At 39.7% G+C, this 23,664-nt stretch overlaps 2 protein-coding genes across 8 annotated transcripts in view; one reads left to right on the top strand and one right to left on the bottom strand.

Annotated features, from left to right (window-relative positions):
• The window catches only part of exoc4 (exocyst complex component 4), a 92,120-nt gene extending 91,715 nt beyond the window's left edge, over positions 1–405 (bottom strand). For both annotated transcript variants that reach the window (XM_028433677.1, XM_028433686.1), the window contains exon 1: positions 305–405. In XM_028433677.1, the coding sequence (XP_028289478.1) occupies positions 305–384 (80 nt within the window). In that variant the 5' untranslated portion in view covers positions 385–405. The remainder of the gene's footprint in view (positions 1–304) is intronic.
• A 3,444-nt stretch (positions 406–3,849) lies between these two features.
• Positions 3,850–23,664, top strand: part of chchd3a (coiled-coil-helix-coiled-coil-helix domain containing 3a) — a 55,098-nt gene continuing 35,283 nt past the window's right edge. For 2 of the 6 annotated variants that reach the window (XM_028400199.1, XM_028400197.1), the window contains exons 1-5: positions 3,850–4,075; positions 4,923–5,841; positions 11,519–11,612; positions 13,247–13,270; positions 19,944–20,124. In XM_028400199.1, coding sequence (XP_028256000.1) covers positions 3,995–4,075; positions 4,923–5,841; positions 11,519–11,612; positions 13,247–13,270; positions 19,944–20,124 — 1,299 coding nt within the window. In that variant the 5' untranslated portion in view covers positions 3,850–3,994. The remainder of the gene's footprint in view (positions 4,076–4,922; positions 5,842–11,518; positions 11,613–13,246; positions 13,271–19,943; positions 20,125–23,664) is intronic. The other 4 variants (XM_028400201.1, XM_028400200.1, XM_028400203.1 and 1 more) reach the window with 3 other exon arrangements.

Raw genomic sequence — 23,664 nt, 5'->3', positions numbered from 1 at the left:
AACTAGCTTGTTTGTGTGACTCACTGCAAAGATTTTCGTGAACAGTGAACGTTCGCGTTAAACCAAATAATCATTGAGCTCTAGTAAAACAAAAAAAACTACTGTTGCATATAAACAGACATATAATGGCGCAAATAAAACTGTGAATACATCATCAACATACAGGAAGGATGTTGCTAGTAACCATGTAGCATATACGCTAGCTGTCAACTAGTTTCCGTGAGCATTAACAAGCACAGTTGGGAGACTGCCTATCGTCTGATCAGCGCTGTTAATCAGATATTAAGAATATGACAAAACTCACCTAATGACAGAGATGAGAAGACCAGAGGGGTCTTTGTTTTTGCTAACAGCGCTCCTGTATCTCCCTGTTTCAGCAGCCATTTTTCTGCATTCAAACAGGAAGACAGCAGCGCGAGGTAACACCGAGGAATTCTGGGAGATGTAGTTTGCAGAGGTTTTGTAATTTCTGCTTTAGTATTGTCACATATATGAAACCGATTATGTATCTGCATCCACATAAATTATAGGCTGGAATTAGGGATTTTCAATTTCCGGTTTTTATGCATGATACAGTAACTTATCTGTATCTACAGGGAAACTTTTGTCAGGCGCAGACAATTTTAAATAATCCCATTTTAAATCCTCTATGGTTTAATTAAGCAAATCCAGTGTGTTATTGACTGTTTCTGATTTTAGAAATTGTGTGGAGTAACAATGAGGACTAGATAATACAGTTAAATATTGAGCTTTCAATTATTTTTTATATAATTAAAATAACCTATTTCTGTGTTACATTTTTTTCAATCCAGGCCTCTTGAAACTGATAAAGGTTGATAAAGGCTGAGTGAAGAATAAAGGAGCCAGAAAGTGTGTGTCAGTGAGTTAATAGCTAACCCCATTTAGAACTTATCGAGGTGGATTTTGCAGGTCTCTTCTGCCCTGTATCTCTGACAATCTCTGCTGTACCAGGGAAAATGGGAGAGGGCATTGATTCTGGAGCAAAGGAAGTCGATCCACAGCAGCCTGGGCCTTGATTGATGCGCTGGTGGACTGACAAGATAACATTGTGGGTGATCTTTGTGTCTCTTCCATCCCTTCCAAAAAAGCAATTGCAGTGTCATGCAGTAGACATTGTTTTTCTTTTGAAGGCACCTAGCCTCCCAGGTTCAAGTTCAGTTTTGAAGTTCTTATCACTTCAGGTTCCATCAGTCCAAGTAATCTGCTGGGACTCATTCCTCCAATAATGCAGGACCAAGGTTATTTTTTTCAATGGAGACTGAGCACATGCTGTGACTGGCCAACTTGTGTATGCTGCATTAAGACAGTTAAACCATGTTCATCTTCCTTGTGATGTGATTATTTAAGCTCTTTGAGTAATGGTACAGCTACTTTACAAAAACAGCTTATAATGACATTTCTTCTTAAAGAAGTAGCAGATATGGAGATAGAAAAGGGGAGATCTTTTAGCTTTAGTAAACATTACATCAATATCTGTTCTTATTTTCTGTTTGTTCTGTATTTTTAGTCTTTTAATTAACAGCTTTAATATTTATTCTGAAAGAACTGTGCAAAGATAAGGTTTCTGAATAAGCCTAGCTTTACTTGACTCAGTTATACATCTTGGAACTTTATAACAAAATATCACGTCTTGGTGATTAAGATGAATGTATTTCTTTACTTGTTTCCATGGAAACGTGTGGGTCACAGTGAGTGTGGATTTTTTTCATCTCAAGCGTGATCAAACAAAAGTCTTATGTCATCAGCTAGTATCTTTATAGAGCAGTGCCTTCACCTTTGCAGAAATAAAATACGGAGAAATGACACTGTTTGAAAACTCAAACCTCATATTATCAACGCACAGTAAGGATATTGCCAAAAAGAAGCAATGATACATAAAGGTTAAAAGGATCAAGCAAGATAAAGCAAAATCGAAAACTACACTATTAAATTTTTAGTGACTCTTTAACAATATTTTGTCTTCTTATTCTGGAGAACCCTGTAAAGAGAAGATTTAGCCCAGTTTATAAGGAGATAAAAGGGGAAGTTAACTAGTTTCTGAAAATGAGGTAACTTAGTAAGTTACTATATAATTTAGTCTTCATCTCCCCATTCAGTTATTTACAGACCATATTATGTACATTTTAGCAGAGACCATCAGTAATTGTAGATTCCCAACACTTACTGCTCCATCACATTGTGCCAATTGTTGAGAAGGACATTTCTTCACACGGGAGTGGTTGATATCCTCCTGCCATAATTCCTTCTCCATGTTTTTCCTAGTCCAAGATTTATATTGTGTATAAGACTTCAATAAGTGTATATATGGAATTTTTCAATAATATCACAGTATACACAGTCACAGTGAATCCTCAAAAGGATTTTTTTTTATTGATTTACCTTTGCGTATCATCTAACAAATGTACAATGCAGAAAACACAAAATTACAAAAAAAAAATCAGCCGAAGGGAGTTTCATAAAGACTGTATTGGGTTATGTGTGTATAATATATCAAGTTTGCAGGATGATTCTTATAAACTGTCAGTCCTTGTAATATCCATTCTCTTCAAGGCATATCAAATTTCCAGCTGCAAATATATGTTATGCAACGCTCCGTAAGCGTAAGGGATTTGGTACAAAGTTATTTATTTATTTGTTTATAAAATGAACTTTACATCAAATGAGGACAGTCTCAGTGGGAATACATTTTCCAATTAAATGTGACTTAGCAAATACATTATGTTTAACTGCTGAACATAAGTTCAGCCTGTAAACTCATTTACATTCATAAAAATGAGGTAACCCATGGAAACAGTGTTTTTCTATCGTTTATTTCATTTTTGTTTGTTCTGGCATCTGTCTGTTACAGGATGGAAGCCTCCCTAACTGTTGAGTAAAGTCTGCTCTTATTGCATCACTTGTGCTTTATGAGTGTTTGTTGCTCACATTTTCTCTTCAGGGAGCTAAAGAGTCAGAAAACAAATGACAATATTCACACAAATTCACAGGAAAAGATAAAGTTGTTCTTTGAGAGAAATCTAAAAACAAAGCAAGGAAAGACCAGTGATGAGCAGAAAATTATGGTGAAAGCTCAACAGAAAAATGATCAGTTAATTGTACATTATATGAAGATAAGTGCAAACTAACTGTTTTTTTCATCTCATATTTCTGGCTTGATTTAGTTCTTACCTTTTGTCATTTCAAGATGATAGACAAAACAAAACAAACAATCAAACAAAAAGACAAAGCAAGTTCTGTGCTGTCTGTCTAGCTATGTGAAGAAGCAGATCAATTATACTTTAGGATAATATTGATTTTTCTTTCTAGTTTTATTTTGTGGATTATTTTTTGTAATACATTTAGCCTAATACATAATAATTAATGACCCAAACTACTGCCAAAAACAAATGTCATGTATCAGTTTGGAAGAAGATTACTGTAGATATCAAAGATGGCACATTTTGTCTATTAATATATAATTTCCAAATTATTTAAAATGATTTTTTTTTTCAAACTGATCATTATTATTTTAAAAGGGTACGGTAATTCAAGAATTTCCCCTCGGGGGTAAAAAAAGTAACTCTGATTCTGATTCTGTAAATCAAAAGTATAAATAGCCTATGGATGTAACAAGTATGAAAAATATGATATATGTTTAAGACTTCATAAAATTCTGCTTGTGTGTACCACTTTTTGAATTGAAGCGTGTGGTTTGTTTCTAATTTATTGCACCGCACGATGCACGTCACTCCGCTCCTTTACAACCGGCAACCAATGAGAAGCGCTGATGTTTGGATGACCGGGGTTTTTTGTCCAATCAGCTTACGCGTTATTCGAGTGCGTCATGCTAAGGAAGTGCGGACGTTCTGAAGCAGTGTAAAGTGTGGGCCCAAGCCATAAATACCTGGCTGAAAGTAAACACCCCAAATACAAAAGTGGATGTCTGTCTTTTAGAGTACATGTAACCTAGAAAACTGACACTTGCGGTCTGACAATGGGAGCGAACAGCAGTACCCGCCGTGTGTCGTTTGAGTCGGATGAGAACGAGAATATAACAGTTGTGAAGGGCATTAGGGTAAGTGACATCAGAAAACTTTCTTTAACAGGTGTTACAAGACTGTCCTAATCCTTATCAGGTAATGCAGCGGCGAATTAGGCTGTATATGTAATGCTAGGCTAACAAGAGTGCTACATAGTTTAGCTGAAAGTAAATTTGCTCACAGACTTCTGGCAGTCTGGAAACTTTCATTCATTCGGAAAGTGCAAGCTAAGCTAAAGTAGTACACGAGTATCCAGGTAAACAAAGTGTACTATGTATCCAGTGCAGAGGCTATAATCTTTAAACACTTAACTTTCTAATGTCCTTTTGGGAATGTTGACATTGACGTCACCTGCTCCGTGTTCTGCTGTCTCTCACTCGATGAATAAAACCGGCTCTCATAACATTTTACAGCTTTTTTGGCTGTAGATGATGACTTAAAATGCAAAATCATGGATTAACCTAGATGACTTTAGAAATAGATGGACTGTGAGCTTCCTTTAGTGGAGCTGTCACAAGTTTATCCTATGCCACTGCCACTGATGTTAAATATAGATCCAAAGGCTTTAGCTCATTAGATAAGACTTTAGTTGGCATGGCTGCTTTGTCTAGGCTATTATTATTCAATTGGTAAGCCAACAAGGCGAGGCTAATGTTAGTGTAACCCTGTTTATGCTAGTGCTCTGAAATATGTTTGTGTAACCAGAACATACACAAAGTGTAAAACAATGTCTTGTTTTCATAAGAGTAACATTAAAATTAAAAAAAGGTCACTATTTAACAAAATATGTAAAAAATAATTAACAATGAAAGTTTTGGAATTTAATGTTGTGTTGTTCCCTTCTCATTGTTCACTGAAACTTGTTTCTACTCCTGTTTGCAGCTTTCTGAGAATGTCATCAACCGTATGAGGGAGCCCTCTGCTCCACCAAAACAACAACAACAAGCTCCATCCAAAACATCTACCCTTGCTCCTCCTCCTTCTCTCCTACGGCCAGTTCCTCCCCTTTTTGACCCAATCACCTCTTTGCCTCCTCCACCTCCACCTCTGGTAGAACCTGTTGCATCTGCAGCTCCTCCTTCTCAGGTCCCATTTGCCACAGAGACTGTGGCTGCACCACCTCCTCCTCCTGCAGAAAAGGTAGCAGCACCCACCATAGTTGATATGGTGGCCCCACCTTCATCACTCCCAGCTCCTGCTATTGCTGTTGCTACTCCTGCTTTTGAGCCTGTAGCGACACCTCCTCCTCCTCCTCCTGCTGCTGCTACTGAGACGGTAACTTTGCCAGCATTCCTCCCTCCTCCTCCTCATGTTCCCACTCCCACTGAGCCCATGATTCCTGTTACCTGCCCTGCTCCAGCTGTGGTGGAGGTGATCACTTCACTTGCTCCTCCTCCCCTTGTAATCGAACAATCTCCTCCTCCCATAAATCAACCCATTGCTTCTACTCCTGCAGTAATTGAACCCATTGCTTCTCCACAAATGATTGAACCCATTGCTTCTTCATCTTTAGCTCAACCCATGCCACTTCCTCCTGTCATGATTGAACCTCTCCCTTCCCCTCCTGTTTTTGAGCCTGTCACCACCTTGCCTCCACCCCTCCATCCTGCAGGGGACACTTTCTCCCCGAAGCCTGCTGAGCCATTTGCTGCACCTCCTCTGCCTGAGTTTACTGCTCCTTGTGAACCAGTTGCACCTCCTCCTCAGCCCACAGCTGAACCAGTATTACCTGCTCCAGTCCCTGAGCCAGTGGCAGCTCCTGAGTCGAGTCCAGCTCCCCCCCCTCCTGCTGCACCAGCAGGTATGTTTTTTTTTCTGGTAATACACTTCAAAAATATGGTGATGGAGGCAGGCCTGGTAAAGGAGAAACATGCCTATTTTAAAAAAGTAATATATTTATTCAATATTGAATGAGACTGTATGTTCAACTTCACACACATCCAACTACTTCTTGGACCAGAAGAGTTTTTCTAATTGAAAACTTTTACTTAGTTTTGTACAGTTGTGATTTTTGACCTCAGAAACTTGTGTCTTGGTCATTCTGACAGACAAGAGTGACTGCTCATTTATAAAAACCTAAGAATTGTTCAGTAATGGCTTATTTTCTCCTGAAATGTATGTGGCACTCCTTCAGTAGGGTGGTTAATTAAACGGCAAAGGTTATGTGGGACTGAACTGTCCGAGGATTTATTTTTAAGTCTCGCTACATTGAATTTTAATGATGTTTATTGTGGGGGTGTTTACTATAAGCCACCTTAAGCTTTTTGTCTCCCAACTTTTCATGCAGATTGTAATTAGTCTTCATTTAAAAAATTGAGCTTGTAGTAGCCACTGTCATATTATGATTCATTGTCACCCCCTAACTGTTAATGAAATGATTAATTCTTTCTTGTAATATTGTTAATAAATTGATGCTGTAATTAGTGGGCCCTCCATTCTGCCTTGTCACTGTGGAGCTCAAGCTGTCATCATAACCCTTTTCTTTATGATGGTTTGAAAGATGGTAAGGCTAAAAAGTACTCTTCAGTTTTCTATCCTTTTTGTTTCTTGTTACATTTAGTCTTCTTCTATTTAGTCAAATCTGCTCTGATTTAAGTGACTGCAATCAATATTTTCATCCTAATGAAAATTGTGAAAAGTGGCGCTCATCAGGAAACAGATTTAAAGTTTCTGCAGCTTCTCTGTGGTTGATGAGAGTCCTTCAGGTTTGGATTTAGTTTCACTGTACTGTTCTTGGTGTTATTGCCCGTATCTGTGTCTTTTTGTGGCAGCAGTAGATTTTAGACAGAGAAAATTCTCTGCACACTACCTGTCCAGCAGCAGGTTGCTAAACAGTGGAGCATTTAAAAAGGCAGCCTCCACTCATAATGAAGAGTTAATTTTTTCAATTCAAACACACAAGTCCACTCAAGGCTTTCTTGAGTAATGTTTGAAACTTTTTCTCAAGTTAGTGTGGGCGCATGTGTCCTATCCCTGGACATACCCAGCAGAGGACATTTGAATGTCACCTGTTCATTACATGGTACAGACGGACCATGGGTACAGGTTCTTCAGAGTGGTATCTGGGGCGTGGGCAGGCCTCCCCATCCTTGACTGTGCTCAATCAGTTAGGTAATTAAAAAAGGCCAACTTGTGCTACGCCGCACTGACTCCAGTGATTAAAACGACACCTCCGCAGTTTCACACAACAAACCTCCAGGCGTCATTAAGAGAAGGAGTTGGTGTGTATATGTGTTAAACTTTATTTGAACATAGGGCTTTTATGATATGACAGGGAATTTCTGTGTGCCATGTGCATTTTTTGTGTGAACACACTGTAACACAATTGGACATGTCACTGCAACTCTCCTTGCTGATTATTGGCTGTCAGGCTTGAAAGGGGAGTGTCTGCTGGTCAGTTGCAGATAGCCTGACTTGATAAATGGACGTCATGATTGTGACATAAGGATGAGAGATGTCCAGGTGGGATCTGGAAAATGGCAGGGAAATGTATTTGTGTTTGAAAAGCTAGTCAGTCTTTATAACGGAGAGATAATTATCATTCTGATACAACTAAATGAACTGTATATGGCTTAAAACGGTAGCGCTGTGAGCGTAGGACACCAGGGGGACCCAGGATAACCAAGTATTATAAAAAGAGTTGGAAAAAGTCAACATGGACGATTCATCAAGCGTCCTCTTTTTAGAAAAAAATAAATAAATTGCATACTGAATGTGAGTCTTGTTAAAATGTTGCAAAGTTCAGCCTAATCCTCAAAGGGTGCAACCTTAATGAGGCAGACATTGATGATGCGCGACCACGAGAGTTGGCTATCGAGTGAGACTCTCAGCAGGTCAGCTGTCTCTAAATCATGGCCTGAGTCAGTATGTGTGCTGATTACACCATAGTCAAGGTTGAACCTCCTACACCTTCTCCAAGGTACTATAAATATTCATATGCCAGAGCCCACACACTGCTCTGGACTAATAGCCTGCTTAAAGATGTCTCCCAGCTGCAGGAAAGAGAATTGGAAAATGAAAGACAAAGGGAAACAGTGAGAGGAATGTGGGTGACTTTGTATGTGTGCATAAATGTGAAGAGAAACTTGCCTTTTGAAACTTTTCTAGTTATTTTGAGAATAGTTTGGTATTCTGTCACATGAGATTGAATTAATAGGATAGAGTGTGAATAGAAGAAAATCAGATGATCAGAATGATTTCTGCCTGCCAGGGCTGGAAGCTTCCTCTTGTCACCTTCTTTTTCTTCTTTCTTAGTGAAAGGTGCATGGTGACTCAACTAAGCATGAGGTAGAAACGTGAGGAAGTGGTAATGTTACAGATTATGCCCTCCATGCAGGTCCTGGGGTTAATGAAACTTCTGATGAGAAACGCAATTTGCCTTCGTCTATTATCTCCACTGCCAATAGCCTGTGCTTCGCTGCCTCGCCGCCTCCTTGGTGGGTTTTTCCACAGGGTTTGGTGATTGGCGGAAAAGGAAAGGAGGGGGACACGTCTGAAAAGATGATGAGTTTTTAATCTTTTTAACATTTACATGTCCTACTCAGGATTGACACGGGCTCTGTCGATCCGGAATTGTCTCTGACCCTAACCAGCCTCCCTCAAGGACCCCAGACAGTGTTTATCATATCACAACCTGTTCTCTGGCTGACCCTGCAGGCCTGCTAGCAATCTGAAGCTGCTTTCTGCAGGGCTGGAGAGGATGTGGTGATAAATGAGGAGTTGCTTAAGCTTGCCTGAACTTAAAGGACTTTTAAAATGTTACTTTTCATAGCACCCGACAAAAGGGTTTTTTCAATTTAGGAGTAAGAATTTGGAAAGGACAGTTGATGCTGAAAGGTCTTTAAAAATAACAGGACTACACATCTGAAGTAAAGTGCCACTTGATTTTGGTGTCAAGTGCACATTGTATACTTCTACTCAACACTGAATAGCCTACATACATTTTGCACTGCAAAGTGTTTTTATAGTATAGTACAAAAGCTTAAACAGACTATCCCTTAACAGACAACATTACATTAGATATTACTGCTTAATGAGACAATGTCCTAATTCTTGGAAAAAGCCAACTGGTTTTTTTAGAAGATACTATGCATCATTAGCGATGTGGACATAATGACAGTGTGGTATTGTGTAATGCCACAGTTCTGTGGGTTCATGACCTTAAGGGAAACAGTTGGTTCATTGTAACTACAAAAGAATTTTGTGTCTGTGGTGTTGTTATAACTATTGATGATAATTAGATAAGTAGTTAGTTTGACATAGCAGTGGTGGTAGTATCAGGGTTATTTTGCTGGATCTGAACCAGGACAATTCTGAATGACACCAGCGAATTTGACAAGGAAATGTTGGACATCTATCTGTGAGCTCGGGACAAAGCGGGTCATGCAGCAAGACAACAACAACCACACATGTAATTTGACAAAGCAATGCTTAAGAAAAACAAACTTAAATGTTCTGTAATGTGAAGTCAGCCCCCAATATCTCAGATTGTAGATGTTCTGTGCTGAAGAATGGCCTAAAGTACCTCCAAACCATTGTGGACAACTGATCAGCAGTAAGGAGAAGTGTTTAGTTGTTGTTGCTGCACAAGGAGATCACAGATGATATTGAAAGCAAAGGTTAACAAACTTTTGCCCCTCAGATTTGTAAGTTTGAGTCATTTTCTTGAAAGTGTTGATTAGGTTCTTTTTTTTACTTTCAGGGCTTGTGTGAACATTGGCTGATGTTTTAGGTCATATTATTGCAGAAAAATAGAAAATTCAATGAGATGGTCATAACACACCACATCATGTTTTTACAAACATTCTGTAAAACAGTACTGTTCATTGATAGACATATGGCACAGTCCCTGTCAAGATTTCAGACCTACAGGTTGTCTATTGTTCTCAACAGAGTTGTAATTAGAGTCTGTTCTGCAGTGAAATCAATGGTGTTTCTGAGTCCAGTCAAACATGATGGATATTATTTTTTGTGCTCCGGACAGTAGGTGACAGCATCCTCTGTCTTTGAGGATATGCCATACAGTAAAAAAGTTGTCAACTGTCAATCACCACCTCTGTTTGTTCTAGTGTTTCTTCTGAAGCTCTGTCATGCTAAACCTCCCACTACCTGACACTTATTCATCCCCTTTTCTGTCATCAGAAAGGAGTCATGCTGTGAATCCTTGTTCTGTTTTGTTTACTGTGGAGAAGAAAATTCTATACATGGTACAAATCAGCGAAGGGATTAATTTCAAGTTTGTGTATTTTGTGTGTTTAAACAGGAGACGTATTAATAGTGTTACAAACTTGCTTTGCAATTTTTTTTGCCCTGAGCCTCAGTGATTATGTTTCACACAGAAGTTTAACCTGGCACACCAAGTTTGAGCCAAGTGACATTTAAAATGTTTAATTAGACTGTTTTGTTTTTATCTGGAATCAGGGCTTCTCATTTTTAGTTTCCCTTTCATTGATCAGAACAATGAAGTTTATGAGATGAGTTAATGGTACCTTTTTAAAAATTCTATCTATTTTCTATAAAAGCATCACAGTTTTATAAAGTTCTAGAACTGAATACAATGCTGAAGTATAAGCCAGACTTGGACATTTATTTTACTGCCTCAACATGAAGCAGTACAACAAGAATGGCTTTGCATATTTCCTGTCCTCATATTTTCCTGTAGTGTTAATCAGATTCATCTGAAATTAGCTTTTTGTGGCCTGCTGTTACCACATGTAACCAGGTAATAATAGGCTCTGACAATAGGGATTATCCTATCTAACTAATGCAGTAATCTTGACAGACTCAGACACTTCCCGCCCTCTGATTGCAGCAGTGTCGCAGCGCTCCGCATGCCACTTCTGTCTTCAGAGCACGTTTTGGTCTGGTCGCCAGCTGGTATCTTTACTTTCATACTTAATTACCTGCCAAGATAGACCAGCGGAGACATGGAGTCATACACATATGACACCCCTGACATGAATAAATATCGACAGGGTGGTTGCATGCTGAGATTTTGAGAATGGAGGACATGTTGAAGCAGTGTGGGCATTTTCTGCCTGTATGTTTAAGCATTTGTTATGCTTAAACATACTATTGTACATAGTTTGCAGCCTGGGAGTCAAGCTTTCTGTCCTATGCAGCATCCCTGACAGTAAATAGAGAGAGACTACCTAGGTCTTTGATTTATCTGGAATCATAACATAAAATCACTATCAATAATCTATTTTCAGGCAGAAAATGGACAGTTCTCACTGTATTAAAAAGGCTACATGATTAGAAAAGATTAGATAAAACTTTATTAATCCCGGAGGAAATTCTTGATGATGCTACATGTTTACTTATTGCAGAATGCAGATTTTTCTAATCTGGGTTGAAAAAACACCAACCTTTGTCTTTTCCTTTGAGACATTTGCCTGTCGGCAAACAATGGCTGTTTACTTTAAATGTTCTTCTCACTTGCCGCTGCCTCTTTTTTTTTCTTTTTTATCTGTCCCCAGTGGATGAGGAGACCCTGAGGAGGAAGATCACTGATGAGCTGTATAAAGGCTTGGAGCAAGAGAGGGCCAAGGCAGAGCAAGAACTGCAAGCCTGGTTAGACACATACACACAAACACACATTGCCACACACTATTTTTTTATGAAACAGAACGTTGAAGCTGGATCCATACTCCGCGAGACAAAGAGCGGAGAACGCGCTCCACGGGTGGTAAGAGATACAAAAAAAAGGTCTTTTCCGCACTGAGGTACCATACTCCGCGAGACGCGTGTGTGCAGAACTCCTCATACGGCCCGCCCACTAAACTATAAGGAAAGACTTTACTGAGTTTTTTAACACACCACAAGGACGTGTGCCATGGCAAGAGGGCATTATACAGAGAGGGTGCCTGCAACAGCGTGAGATGTCCGGCGATGAGCTGTGAAGATGCAACATTAAAAGTAACAATAGCAAAGATATACAGACATTGTTAACGAGCCTATTATGCCCGGGTATGTAGGAGTATATAGAATGGTAATAACAGTCACCATCTGGTATGTGTGAATGGCTGTCTGGAGTTATTGGTGACAAATCACCCTGACTTGCCTTTCTTTCTTTCTTTTATTGCTCATCATGCAAAACCGGTATCTGTTGAATCAGTGCTGTTTATACACCTACCTATATACCTGGAGAGGCTCTTGCGCTTCTCCACTTTCATCACGCCCACAATAAATTCCGACCAATCACAGCATGGTTGCCGCACAGCCTTGAAAGACAAAGTTCGGCCCGGACCCTGTGCACAGGAGTGCGGATCAGCGGGCGGTCAGAGACAAAAAATGACGTCATTTTGTGGGCGTAACGTCTGCAGGGGGGAAAAATGTCTTTGTCTCGCGGAGTATGGATCCAGCTTAACAGAAACACAAGTTTTTGTTTATGTCCTCGCACAATTAGGTTTGAAAAGCAGGTTTCCCTGTGTGCTTTTGTCTGTCCTTGTCTTTATCTTGTCTGCTCCTCTCTCCCTCCCTCCTCTCTAATAATGACTGATTGAATCAGGGTACACATGTCAATTCCTGTTCCCATTTTTTAAGAAACCAAAGACATATTTAGATGTCACTATTTTCCACTTTCATTAATAGTCAAAAAGGTCAGTGCCAGTCTTTAAAATCCCTGCTGTTTCCAATTTACCTCTCCTCTGAAGTACATCTTCTTCCTCTGCTCTCCTCTTCTTCTCTTCCGATCAATTAATCATGTCTGAAAAAGGAGGGCACTATCCTGAGATAATTTCCTGGGTGTTGAGTGGGTGATCCATTAGCCCTGCCTGATGAAGAAACACACTCTTCTTGTATGGGGCCTATTCCTTCTCTCCTCTGGCTCTCCTCTTTACTTTCGTATCATCACTTCTCCTCTACTCATCTGTCCTTTTCTTTTTCTCCATAAAGTAGCAGGTGTACGTAATGCTAGATAATCATGCTGCTCCCTCTCTTTAATAGCCCTGGATGATCCCCAGCAGTCTCTGCTGAATGAACAACTGTGATTAGCCACTAAACGCACCCTTGTGCTGTATTGAGGAAAGAAAAAAAAAAAACAAGCTTTCTCTATCTAGGAGGCAGTAGAGTTAGCCTAGCGATTAGCATCATTTTTGAGGCACATTCAAGATGTGTGGAATTAACAAGTGTGTTTTTAGAAATCGTTTGTTTATTGATTTTTTTTTTTCTGGTTCTTTTTTTTTTAATGTAACCACTTCCTGCAGCTCTTTTATTGACGTCTGTTCAGAGTAAGTGCCTCAAAATTATGGCCTCCTTGCAATTAACTGAAATCACGGTGGCTTTCAAGCCCTCAGTTTTTGTTTGCACTTGGCATGGGCTGCATTTTCACTTAAGAAGACTTAACTGAACATGGAATGGTAAATAAACAATCATCAGTTTACCAGCACTTGTGTGTGTTTGTGCTTAGATGCATATTAATAAACATTTTCAGCAGGTTTTTCTTCTGCTTGTTGTTTTTTTTTTTTTTTTCCAATGTTTTTGTTCTGCTAATATTTCTGTGTCAGTGTTTGTGTGTGTTCATATTCTTAGGGTATGACTGACATACTGGTAGAAACATTAGGAGGAAATCAAAACTTAATGATGCTTGAACCATAAAACTCATTGACTACATTACTAAACACACATCAAGCCTAATTTAGTAGTAGTTTGAGACTATGTAGCAACAAATCCAAACGGCCATTTCCATTATTATTCATATGAAGCATTACCACCAGCTATAATGACAAAATGAGCATGTAAAGAAACAGAAATGATTTAAGAATCACTGACTAATTTTTCCTCAGGACAGAAAATGTATTTCTCTCCTTTTTTACCACCACAAATGGACTTTTCTACTAATTTGTTATTACTGGAAGATAAAGGTGTCTGGTGTTTTCTTTTAACTGAAAGAGAAGAGAGGAACACTTTGCCTTTTTTCCTCATCAAACCATAATTAAAATGCAGTGGTATTTCAACTTCTCACAGTGCATACTGTGACTGCAGGACCTTTCAGTTGTTGAATGCCAGCAAGGCAGTGATTGTGGCCTTGGCTGCCTTAGAAGTGGGGTGGAAAGGGGACTGGCTGCAGAAAAAAATTGTAAGTAGGAGGTAAAATATTTGAGATCTATCTAATCTCAGCTGACAAGACTGTATGCTGCCTCAGTAGTTATAGAACCCTGCAGTGAAAGTGCTGCACAGCAGTAATACCAGGGAAATGGATGAGCATTGTGAAGACCCAGGTGAGAAGGAAAGATACACACACAATACATGAGGCAAAAATCTTAAGGTCATGCTCTGCAGATTGTTTGTTAGACAGTCCCTAAGGAAGACTATTATTCTTGTGATCTTGTCATAGAAGAAGGAAAAGCACATGCAGATTATAAAACAAAGATTGGACATACTGGAAACAGTATAAAGTCCTGCTGAATTCCTCTTTTCTCTGTGTGTGCCGTTTTGTTTATGTGTGGTGTTTTTCGGATGACCGTCACACTTAATATAGTTTTATTCTATTCTATGCAGTAATTCTGTTGAAGGTACACAGTTCTGGGAAGTTGGAGCATCAGTGTTGCTTAGATTAGGCATTTGTTTGGCTCTAAGGCCATAAATGAACTCCAGAGATCTGGCTTTGCATGTTCTGCTTTCTTGTGGAAGTGGAAGTAAGAGCTCTGTGTTCTGAGTTCATTTGGGTGCAGCCTAAACTGATTTGTAGCAAGGAGCGGGTGCAGGCAGCAGATTTGCCTCCACTGCTTCTCTGTGAGGCATCAGAGCAGAACGATTCAGAGAAAAGTATGAGAGAGAAAGAAGGATAGAGGGTGAGAGAACTCTTCCACCAACCTGTCTCTCCTCCCTTGACCTAACGCACCCTGTGTCAGCATTTGATACTGTTTTTTTTTCTCTGTGGCATTCTCCATTCATTTTTGCTTAAGTTCTCATCCTGCATATTTTCTGTATTTCTTCAACCATTGCTCCCCATCGTGGTCATGCCGTTCCCTTTCCATCTCTTCCCATGCATGAAATGCATGTATTTTGAATGCTCAACTCTAACATTCAAAGGTTGGTTATTGTTGTGGAACGTCTGCCCATTATTTTCAAGCTGTAGTCAAACAGCCAGTGTTGGATTGTGCAGTATAATTGCATGTCAGGCTTTTGAGTGAGAACACTGACCTTCTCTCGGAGATTCTGTCTTCCCCATCCGGTAACCAGCCCAACTATTAAATTCTTTATTGCACCCAGCTCAGACACAGACAGACAGTCTACAGATTCTTACATTTTGTTTATTTTTTTTTTGTCTTTCATCTTCACATCACAAAAATATATACACTTTAAAAAAAAATCACAAAACCTACAACTCATTTTAAAAGAGTTAGAAAGTTTGGAGCTTATTAAATAACAAAGTTTCCAAATCCTCGCTGATGTAGCCAGGATCGTGTCCGGGGAGTTGTGATTCTTCCTTAAAAATGTATGTAGTCATCAATATTGCTCATCTTCAGATTCTCATGCACTTATATTGACTTGTTTTATGTTTATGAAATTCTAACGTTCACTCATATATCCTTAAAACTGTACAGCACTCATGTGTAATAATAACACAAACTATTATAATATATGGATCATTATAATATCAATAATCCTATAAATAATTGAAATATTCTTCATTTAGCTAAAACAATTATTTAAGAACATACATCACAGGGATAAAACCAATAAGGAAATCACCATAGCAACCACTTCTGCACACAAACAACCAACATCTCCTGAGCTATCACTTAGAAATTCTCTTGTAACCATAGTGAAGAGAAGCAGGCAACCCTCTCCAGATAATGCCCCAATCACTTGTTGACCCAGTGTCACCAATATGACTGTCCTAATCATGTAAAGAAAACCACCAGGAAACACAGCCAAAGACGATCTATCCACATCCCATGCACCCTAGCAACCCTTCAACGACAACACTTTAACCATAAACTTTGGACCCCTGAATTACAGCGAGCACCCGTCTCATTCTAAGCACCTTATAAAAACTCCAATTAGAAGCAACCCACAGAACACCCTTAACACCCAATACCACTGACACCAAGAACGTATCACGACATTAACAACAGTAACATTTTACAGCCTGTATGTGTGTTGGTTCTTTTGTGTAGTGTAGTCTTTCACTGTCTGTCTGAATAGATGTTATTTTCCACAAAGCATTTTCTTCCAAGCAGACAGTTCTGGCTTCTTGTAAACTGAATCATATTGTTGTGAAAATGCGCCCATCCTCAATTTATAAGACTATTTCAAGTGTGCCAACTCATTGAGCTGTAAATACTTCTGCGGCGGAGAAAAAAGCTCTCAGTATTTTACTGCTGACCTGTTCAGTAAAACTCTTATGTTTATTGGCTCTGTCCAGTCTCCTGGTAAACATACGACCTGTAGAATCACTTTTTTTGGAGTTAATTATAAATGTGTCTAATATTAACTCAAGAGCTTGAGCACCATGAGGCACACAGTGTTATTCCACATTGCATAAATCTAGATTTATGTATTTGATTTGGTTTTTGCAGAGACGATATGAGAGTGACAGTGTTATCCACCATTGTGATGGTCTTTCTTCATACGGCTCTTTCTGCTGTTTGGGGGCTCTCCTGAATTAATCTTGCACTGGTCTTTGTTTTCAGTACACTTAAATCTAAACCATAGTACCTACAGTCAGGTGTGTGTGTGCCAGACAGAGTGCACAGCCCCATAAAATATTCATAGCCAGCATTCTGCGACATTTTTCCTAACATCAATATTGCATTGGGCCTTTAAATGCTTTTGTTTCAAGGCGCTTGAGTTCTGCAGGTCTGTCAGATTTCGTCCTAAAGTACTGTATTGAAACACATCTAGTGGTGATGACACATAGACAGGAAGCGATAACAGGCGGAGAGCTGAGGAAGAGAGACAGATGGGGACTGAGGGTGAGGTAAGAGGGGAAAAGCTCAGAGGCATGAATTAAAAATGTCTTTTTTCTTGGTATTTGTGCAAGGGTAATGATGTTTACCTGTGGAGTACAAAATCATGATAGCATAATGGAGCTGGCTGTGTGTCTGTCTACATTTACCTGTGCTTTTGGGAAGTGTGTATATGCTCACATATTAAAAAGCTTGCCTTGACCCTCATCATTTAAGATTCAGCATCTCATATTCTCAACCTGTAAGCTTTTCATATGAACAGGTGCAATGTGCACTACAAGATGTGAAAAGTATGTCTTGAGTACTTCTGCCCAAGGTCACCTCATTTCACTTAAGAGGCCGACACTGTTCGACCCACTTGTACTCTGCTCCTCTTCAAATTAATGACACCTCACTGGTGTTTCAGTCTTTCTATTTCAAAACACCGGTCAGGATTATACTCTCTGTCTATCTAGTACTCAGGCAAACGTCATCCACTCATACTCCAAAGACGTGATATTTTTCTTTTTACTGGCATAGGTACTGTCTTTTTTTCCCCCCTTCGCTCTATCTGAGTCAACCATTCTCTACCTCAAAGCCCCCTTTCCCCTCCCAGTGCCAATCTTCTACAGTCGAATGAAAAATGCGTCCAATATCCCAGAGACAGGGCAATAATGACTGGAAAGCAATAGAGGTGAAGCAGACAGATAGCATCCAGCTAGTGATAGCAGTCTTTGCTTGGGTTAGCACTTGTGAGGAAGTCAGTAGAAAGACTTTTTTTTTTTGTATTTTTGCTGGGCTGACTATTTTTGTCCAGATTTTTAGCTTGTGGTCATCTGAACCTTTGACTTGTTGGGGTTTCCATTAGGCAATACATGTGGTTACATGATTAAAATTAATATCCCAGTTTAACCCAAAAACATTAAAGAAGGCTTTTTTTTAGATTTAGGAAAAATCTTTGTTTTTAATTTTACAAATTGTGTAAAATTCCTCACCACCATGTTTGGTTATTTACAACATATAAAATAACATGCAAGTGTCAGTATTTGGTTCCACTTTGGTTCAAATAGATGAAGTCTAAAACTGTTGCTTCGTTGAAGACCTGCTGCAGACTGATAATGCCTACCTAATGATTTACCTGTTTAATGCCAATCTGACTGCAGAAGCAACAATTGCATCTTGATCCTTTTTGCTACAAAATATTACATTGGGTTCAGTTTACCTCAGATATGGCTACTGTGTAAATGTCATATTTACACACACGCAGATTTTCCTTTGATAAATGGGCATTTGTTTAAACTTAAAAATATAATTAAGATTGCTGCACTCAATAGCCCACATAAGTACCACAAAAATTTCTCTTCGAAAAAAATAAATCTTGCCCACTGTACTTCTTTGTTTTAGCAATAGCAAGCCAGTGTCTAGAGTAAAGGTAGCTTAGGTGCATTAGCAGTGCAGGCAGGGAGGTGTGGATCGAGGGGGGAAATGGTGAATGTAAAAGGCCATTAGGAGGCTCCCCGTGTGTCTGCGTGCACGCGTGTGTGTACGAGTTGGAGCCTGATGATAGATGGAGTGTGCTGACGTGTGCAGCCCAGTGGACTGTGAGACTGGACATGGCTGGTCTCTCTCCGTCTCCCTCCATCTCTTTCTCCTACTCTCTGCCTCACTCCCTCTTTGCTTCACTTCCTCGGGGCCAAACATGTCATGTCGCCACTGCTCACGCTCTCTCCTCACTCTCTCTCTCTCTTTTCCTGTCTTTTTCCTCCTGTCTCCCTATCTAATCTTGGTCTCCCCTGCTCTCTGACATTTAGTGGTGTTGCAGGGCAAATGGCAGCTTTAAGACATCAGACATACTTTTATTACACCTACCTGTCATCTACACAAAGCCGCAGGTATTGGATGGTGATCAGTTAGAGAACTTTGTCCATCACAATTCATCACTGTCTAAATGTAAAAAATATTCACCGGTGAGTGAAGAGATAAATGAGATTTTTGGAATAGCATAAAAGATGAAAAGATATCACTTTGACAGATCAGTGGCTTGTAATATCACACGCCACATATTGAATGCAATGCATATAACTATACATCATACATTTAAATCTGCATAATGAGAAATACACAAACCTGATGAGGCTCTAAATTAGACATTTGACTTTCATATTTCTGAATGCTTAAAAGCTGTGGTAAACAATGGAAAATGTGTTACCATGATCTTCAGCATCTATCTAATGCAGATGTTTATCAAGATTCTCACTGTCTTCATTCAGAAAGTCATAATTCACCTCGGCACTCACTTTATCTGTTTTGTGTTTATTTTGCCTAGCTGCCACTGATTCCTAGTAGAGGAAGACTTTGAGGGTTTCAGGGATGTTCCTCCTTATTCAATCAAGCACACTGTCACAGAGTAGGGAGTGAGTTGCTAGGCAACGATAAGAACTCAGTGACAGGGTTCAAATTATGGTTCTATGTCTATAGAGAGTGCACTGCCTTAGTGTGTACCACTGCTACAGAGGATTGATGATTGTTATTTTTGGGGTAATGCTTGTGTTCTGTCTGTTTTTTCCCGATGGTGGAATCGCTCTACTATGTTTGTCAGACAGAAGTTGTCTGACTGTGCTGTATCTGCTTCTGTCGCACTCAGTGTTTATTAACCATTGTCTCTCAGTGCTGCCCCCTCTCTGCAAGCTGTGTATTTGCAAGTAGAAGTGCCTAGATAAATCATGACATTAAAATGAAAATCAATACAAGTATGTTGGCCTGTATCAATGCTTCATTAGCACTGTAATTGCATTTGCGACCTTGGAGTCTTTTGGTAGCCCTGCATGTCATATGGTACAGTGTGATAGAAAATACAGCTCTTAGAAAATATTTATGCTTGAGAGAAAAAGTCCAAACACAGTGTGTGTTTCTCAAGAAAATGATTTTATCTATACAAATGTTTAACAGAGCTTTGGGGATCAATGTCAAACATGTAAAATGCATTTTTGCTCTTGATGCCACACAGGCTGGAGGCGGAGAAGGCTCGGGCATCAGCACAGGTTCAGGCTGAGGCTCAGGCCCAAGTCCAGAGTGAGGTGTCTAAGATCCTGTCTGTGGAGTGGGCTGTAGCTGAAGAGAGCCTCCAGCAGGCAGTCATTAGAGAGAGGATCGCCACCGAGGATGAGAAGCTCCGTGCTCAGCTATATGTAAGTGCTACCACAAAACATAGTTGATGCCATGTAGCATCAGTTTCATACACTTGATAATGGTGTTTTTGCAGTTTTAAACATGACGGTTATACCTACAGTGAACATGCTCAGAAGACAGTTGAGTTCAATTAAAATCATATCTTGACACAGTAAGTCAAGTGTTGGCTGCGATTTGCTATTGTTGTCCTCACAAATTTCTGCCTGTTTTGTTGGTGTTGTTATGAAATACACCTTCATTTTGGGAAGCTTGTGTCTTTATTTCCTGTAAATTGTGAGATGAGCATTCCTTACCATGCACACACACACACACACACACACTGGCAGTGTATTGTTTTCAAAAAGAAAACGCATTTTCCCTGGAGTGTGACTGCTGTTTACAAACCTATGCTATTGATTATATAGCTCATTTCACACGCTCATCGCTGTAATAGAAAAATGAATCATTTTGTTGAGAGAGCGAGAGTGAAGGAGAGGAGCGTTGACGTGATTCCTCGCCGCAGGACAAGTGTATGAGGGATCCCTCATTTGGAACGGGGCTCAGATCGAAAGAAAAAAGAAAAAGGTGATGAAGCAGAGATGGTGGTGATGGAGGGAGACACATGATGTGATGTATTTTTCCCCTCAGCATCTGTGAAGATGGACATAGGTTTTCTGTAATTTAATTTCTGTTGGTTTAGGGAAGGAGATGGGACAAATGAGGAAAGAGAGGTCAAGCACTTTTTGCCTTTTGATCTATATGAAGCTTGATTAAGATGCTTCTTACTAAACTGTCACACTGATTGTGCATGTCATTGCCTGCAACCTCCTGGAGTGCCGACTCTGTGTCCTCAAGAGAACTCTTCTCTTCTATAAACTATGAAGCTATCTCTTGTAGCCCCCAAGGCTAACCTAGGGCCCTTAGCAGCCTTTGAAACTGCAGTTAGAAAACACTGCAGTGGTTCTGCATTTCCGTGCATAGACAGTCTATGTTTCATTCTTTGTGTGTAACTTATGTTTTCTGCTTAAATCCTGTGGATAGTTCCCATTCTCCTTCCAGTCTGTAGCTACCTCCTTGAGGCAGACATAATGCAGCTGAAGATTCGTTGTCAGAAGGCTTTACTGTTTCTAAAACTGTGTGCGTGTGTGTCTGTGTGATAATTTCTTTCATTTGAGCATTCTTTTGGAGTGCTGGAGTTTTAATAGAATCCGACAGGTTATCAGTGGAGGCGCAGTGCCGCTCGCACCACTCATGTAATTGTCAAGTCAGACGCTTCCACACGGCCAATGTTTTTTTCAACTAGAAATGGACTTTTGCGTTTTGAAAGACAGCCTCTCACCCAAGACATCTTCCACCCATTGTCATTTCACTCTGAGTTTGTCAAACTCCCGAATTGTCTGCTACCCACAGTGAACTCATCTTTGATGAAACATAAAACTTTGTTTATCTTTTGTGTTAGTGTGTGTCTGTTCATCTGGTGCCCCTCTGTGTATCTTAGTGTAAGTAATTTCTTTTTACTCTACAAGAGTGAAAAAAGCAAATGAGCAATTGCAAAAATGTTCGGCTTGAAATATGAGCACAGGAGGTGCTTTTCTCTCATCAACTTTAAAACCATCCTTCTGTGCAGGTTACCCTGCAAATTAAATTTACATTGTTGTAAAGCACATAAGCATCCGTAATTGAAGGTGAAACTGGTTCTGATTGCTGGGCAAAGTCAATAAGTTGATCGAGTAAGAGCTCCAGGGAGAGGTTATGGCTTGCTGGACTAAGCACATAATCTGGGGGCTAATAGAGCTTTCAGAGGTGATTTGTTCAGTCCTTTTCCCAGTAAACCTGCTCACACCCTATGTATTATCTTATAGGCTGTAGTCATACTCTGTGCCGTTTAATTATTATCAGCTCATTAAATTATGACAATATTCTGCTGCATTTTTATACACAGTAAGTTGTCATGAGAACCTCTGGACATGGACATCCATGCATGTTTTTCTGTGCTAATATCCATTTAGCTTATTAGCATAAATGTGCATTATTTGTCTTAACAACATTCTTGTTGGCTTGTTTTTGGCTTTGAGTTAGTGATATCCTGCTATGTTCGTCTCAAATGTTTTTTAAAGTTAGAGTGTCATATGAACTGCTGCAGTACTCTTTGTCTGCCCACTGGCAGTTTTGGTGTCGAGAGGAATGACTGCATCTATTTTTTTGGTATTGTGGAAAGTGAAAATGTATAGCGAGTGTTGACTAAACATTGCATTTGTCATTGGTCAGTCTGTCTGTCAAACTATTGTTTTTAATATAGACAGAGAACAGGAGACAAGGATGTGACCAGTGAGGAAGGGTATGTTAAACAGCATGCTATATTAAACTTTATTATCTATTGAAGCTGGGGAAAGAAGAAACAGTGGAGCTCAACATTAAAGGCTGGGTTGTTTTTTTTTAAGGATAGAACAGTAATATAAGCAAATAAAGAATAAAAACAACAACAAAAAAACACAAAGTTAAACATTAAGTCAAAATTGCACATCAAATGGTTCAATTGTTGACCTAAACCCTGCTTTCATGTTCATTGCCACTGGAAAAAAAAACGTCAGTGGCAGCTGTAGCTTCGGTGTTCTTTGTCCAGCATGGTATTGATTTGTCCTACTCATTAAGAAACAGGTCACGGTGAGCAGCAGGACCCCCATACATTCCCTCCTCTACTTCACACACAATGAGAGCAATACCATAAGCAGTTATGGCTCCCTGCGCTCACCTATAATGGCCGTAACCTCTGCAACCATAGCTGCACCAATTACAGTGACACCCATTCCAGAGACTTGCCCCCAAGACATCAGGTTAGACTAAGGTTAGATATCATTTAGGTTTTTATTGATTTCGATTTTGCTTGGTTTGGTTCAGATTTTGATTCTCATTGTAGGTTTGTGGTATTGTTTCCGTGCCAAAAAAAAAAATTCATTTTTTATGTGGTTTACTTAAGTTGCATGTCACTGTCGGCCTTCTTTTTTCATCACTATTGTGGTCTTACCACAATGCCAACCAATAACATTCTGAATATCTAAACATGTAACATGTAACATTTATTACATGAATGCTATTTCAATGATACGTGTGTAGTATAGCTATGGCTGTTGATGGTTTGTGCCTCCGTGGTGGGAATGCTTGTATTTCATGCTTTCCCACCAGCAGTCATTCCCCATCCCCGTCAGGCTGACTGGCAGCAGCCAGCCTGCAAGTCTACCGGTAATTGAAACTTCACAGGAGTGCGGGCAGGCAGGGGTGTGTGTGTATGTGTGTTGTCGCTGTGTCGGTGTCAGCGATCGCACATGTTCTGCCACTCAGGAGGGACCACAATAAAAGGGGACCCTGGCATACACATGGGATTAGAAGTTTAACCATTTGTTGTTCTTTATTAAGCTGTTGCATTGAATATGAGCTCATGTACCTACTATTGACTAAATGGCTTGTAAGTCATCTTATGTTTTTGTAGAGTTGTTGTTTTTATCTTCAGTCTTCACACTTGTTATGGCTGCCTGAATACTCTTCATTTCCTGGATCACAGT

This window comes from Parambassis ranga, chromosome 2 (genome assembly GCF_900634625.1).
Source record: "Parambassis ranga chromosome 2, fParRan2.1, whole genome shotgun sequence".
Lineage (NCBI taxonomy): Eukaryota > Metazoa > Chordata > Actinopteri > Ambassidae > Parambassis > Parambassis ranga.
The sequence above is the reverse complement of the archived record's forward strand: the minus strand, read 5'-3'. Positions and strand labels throughout refer to the sequence as shown.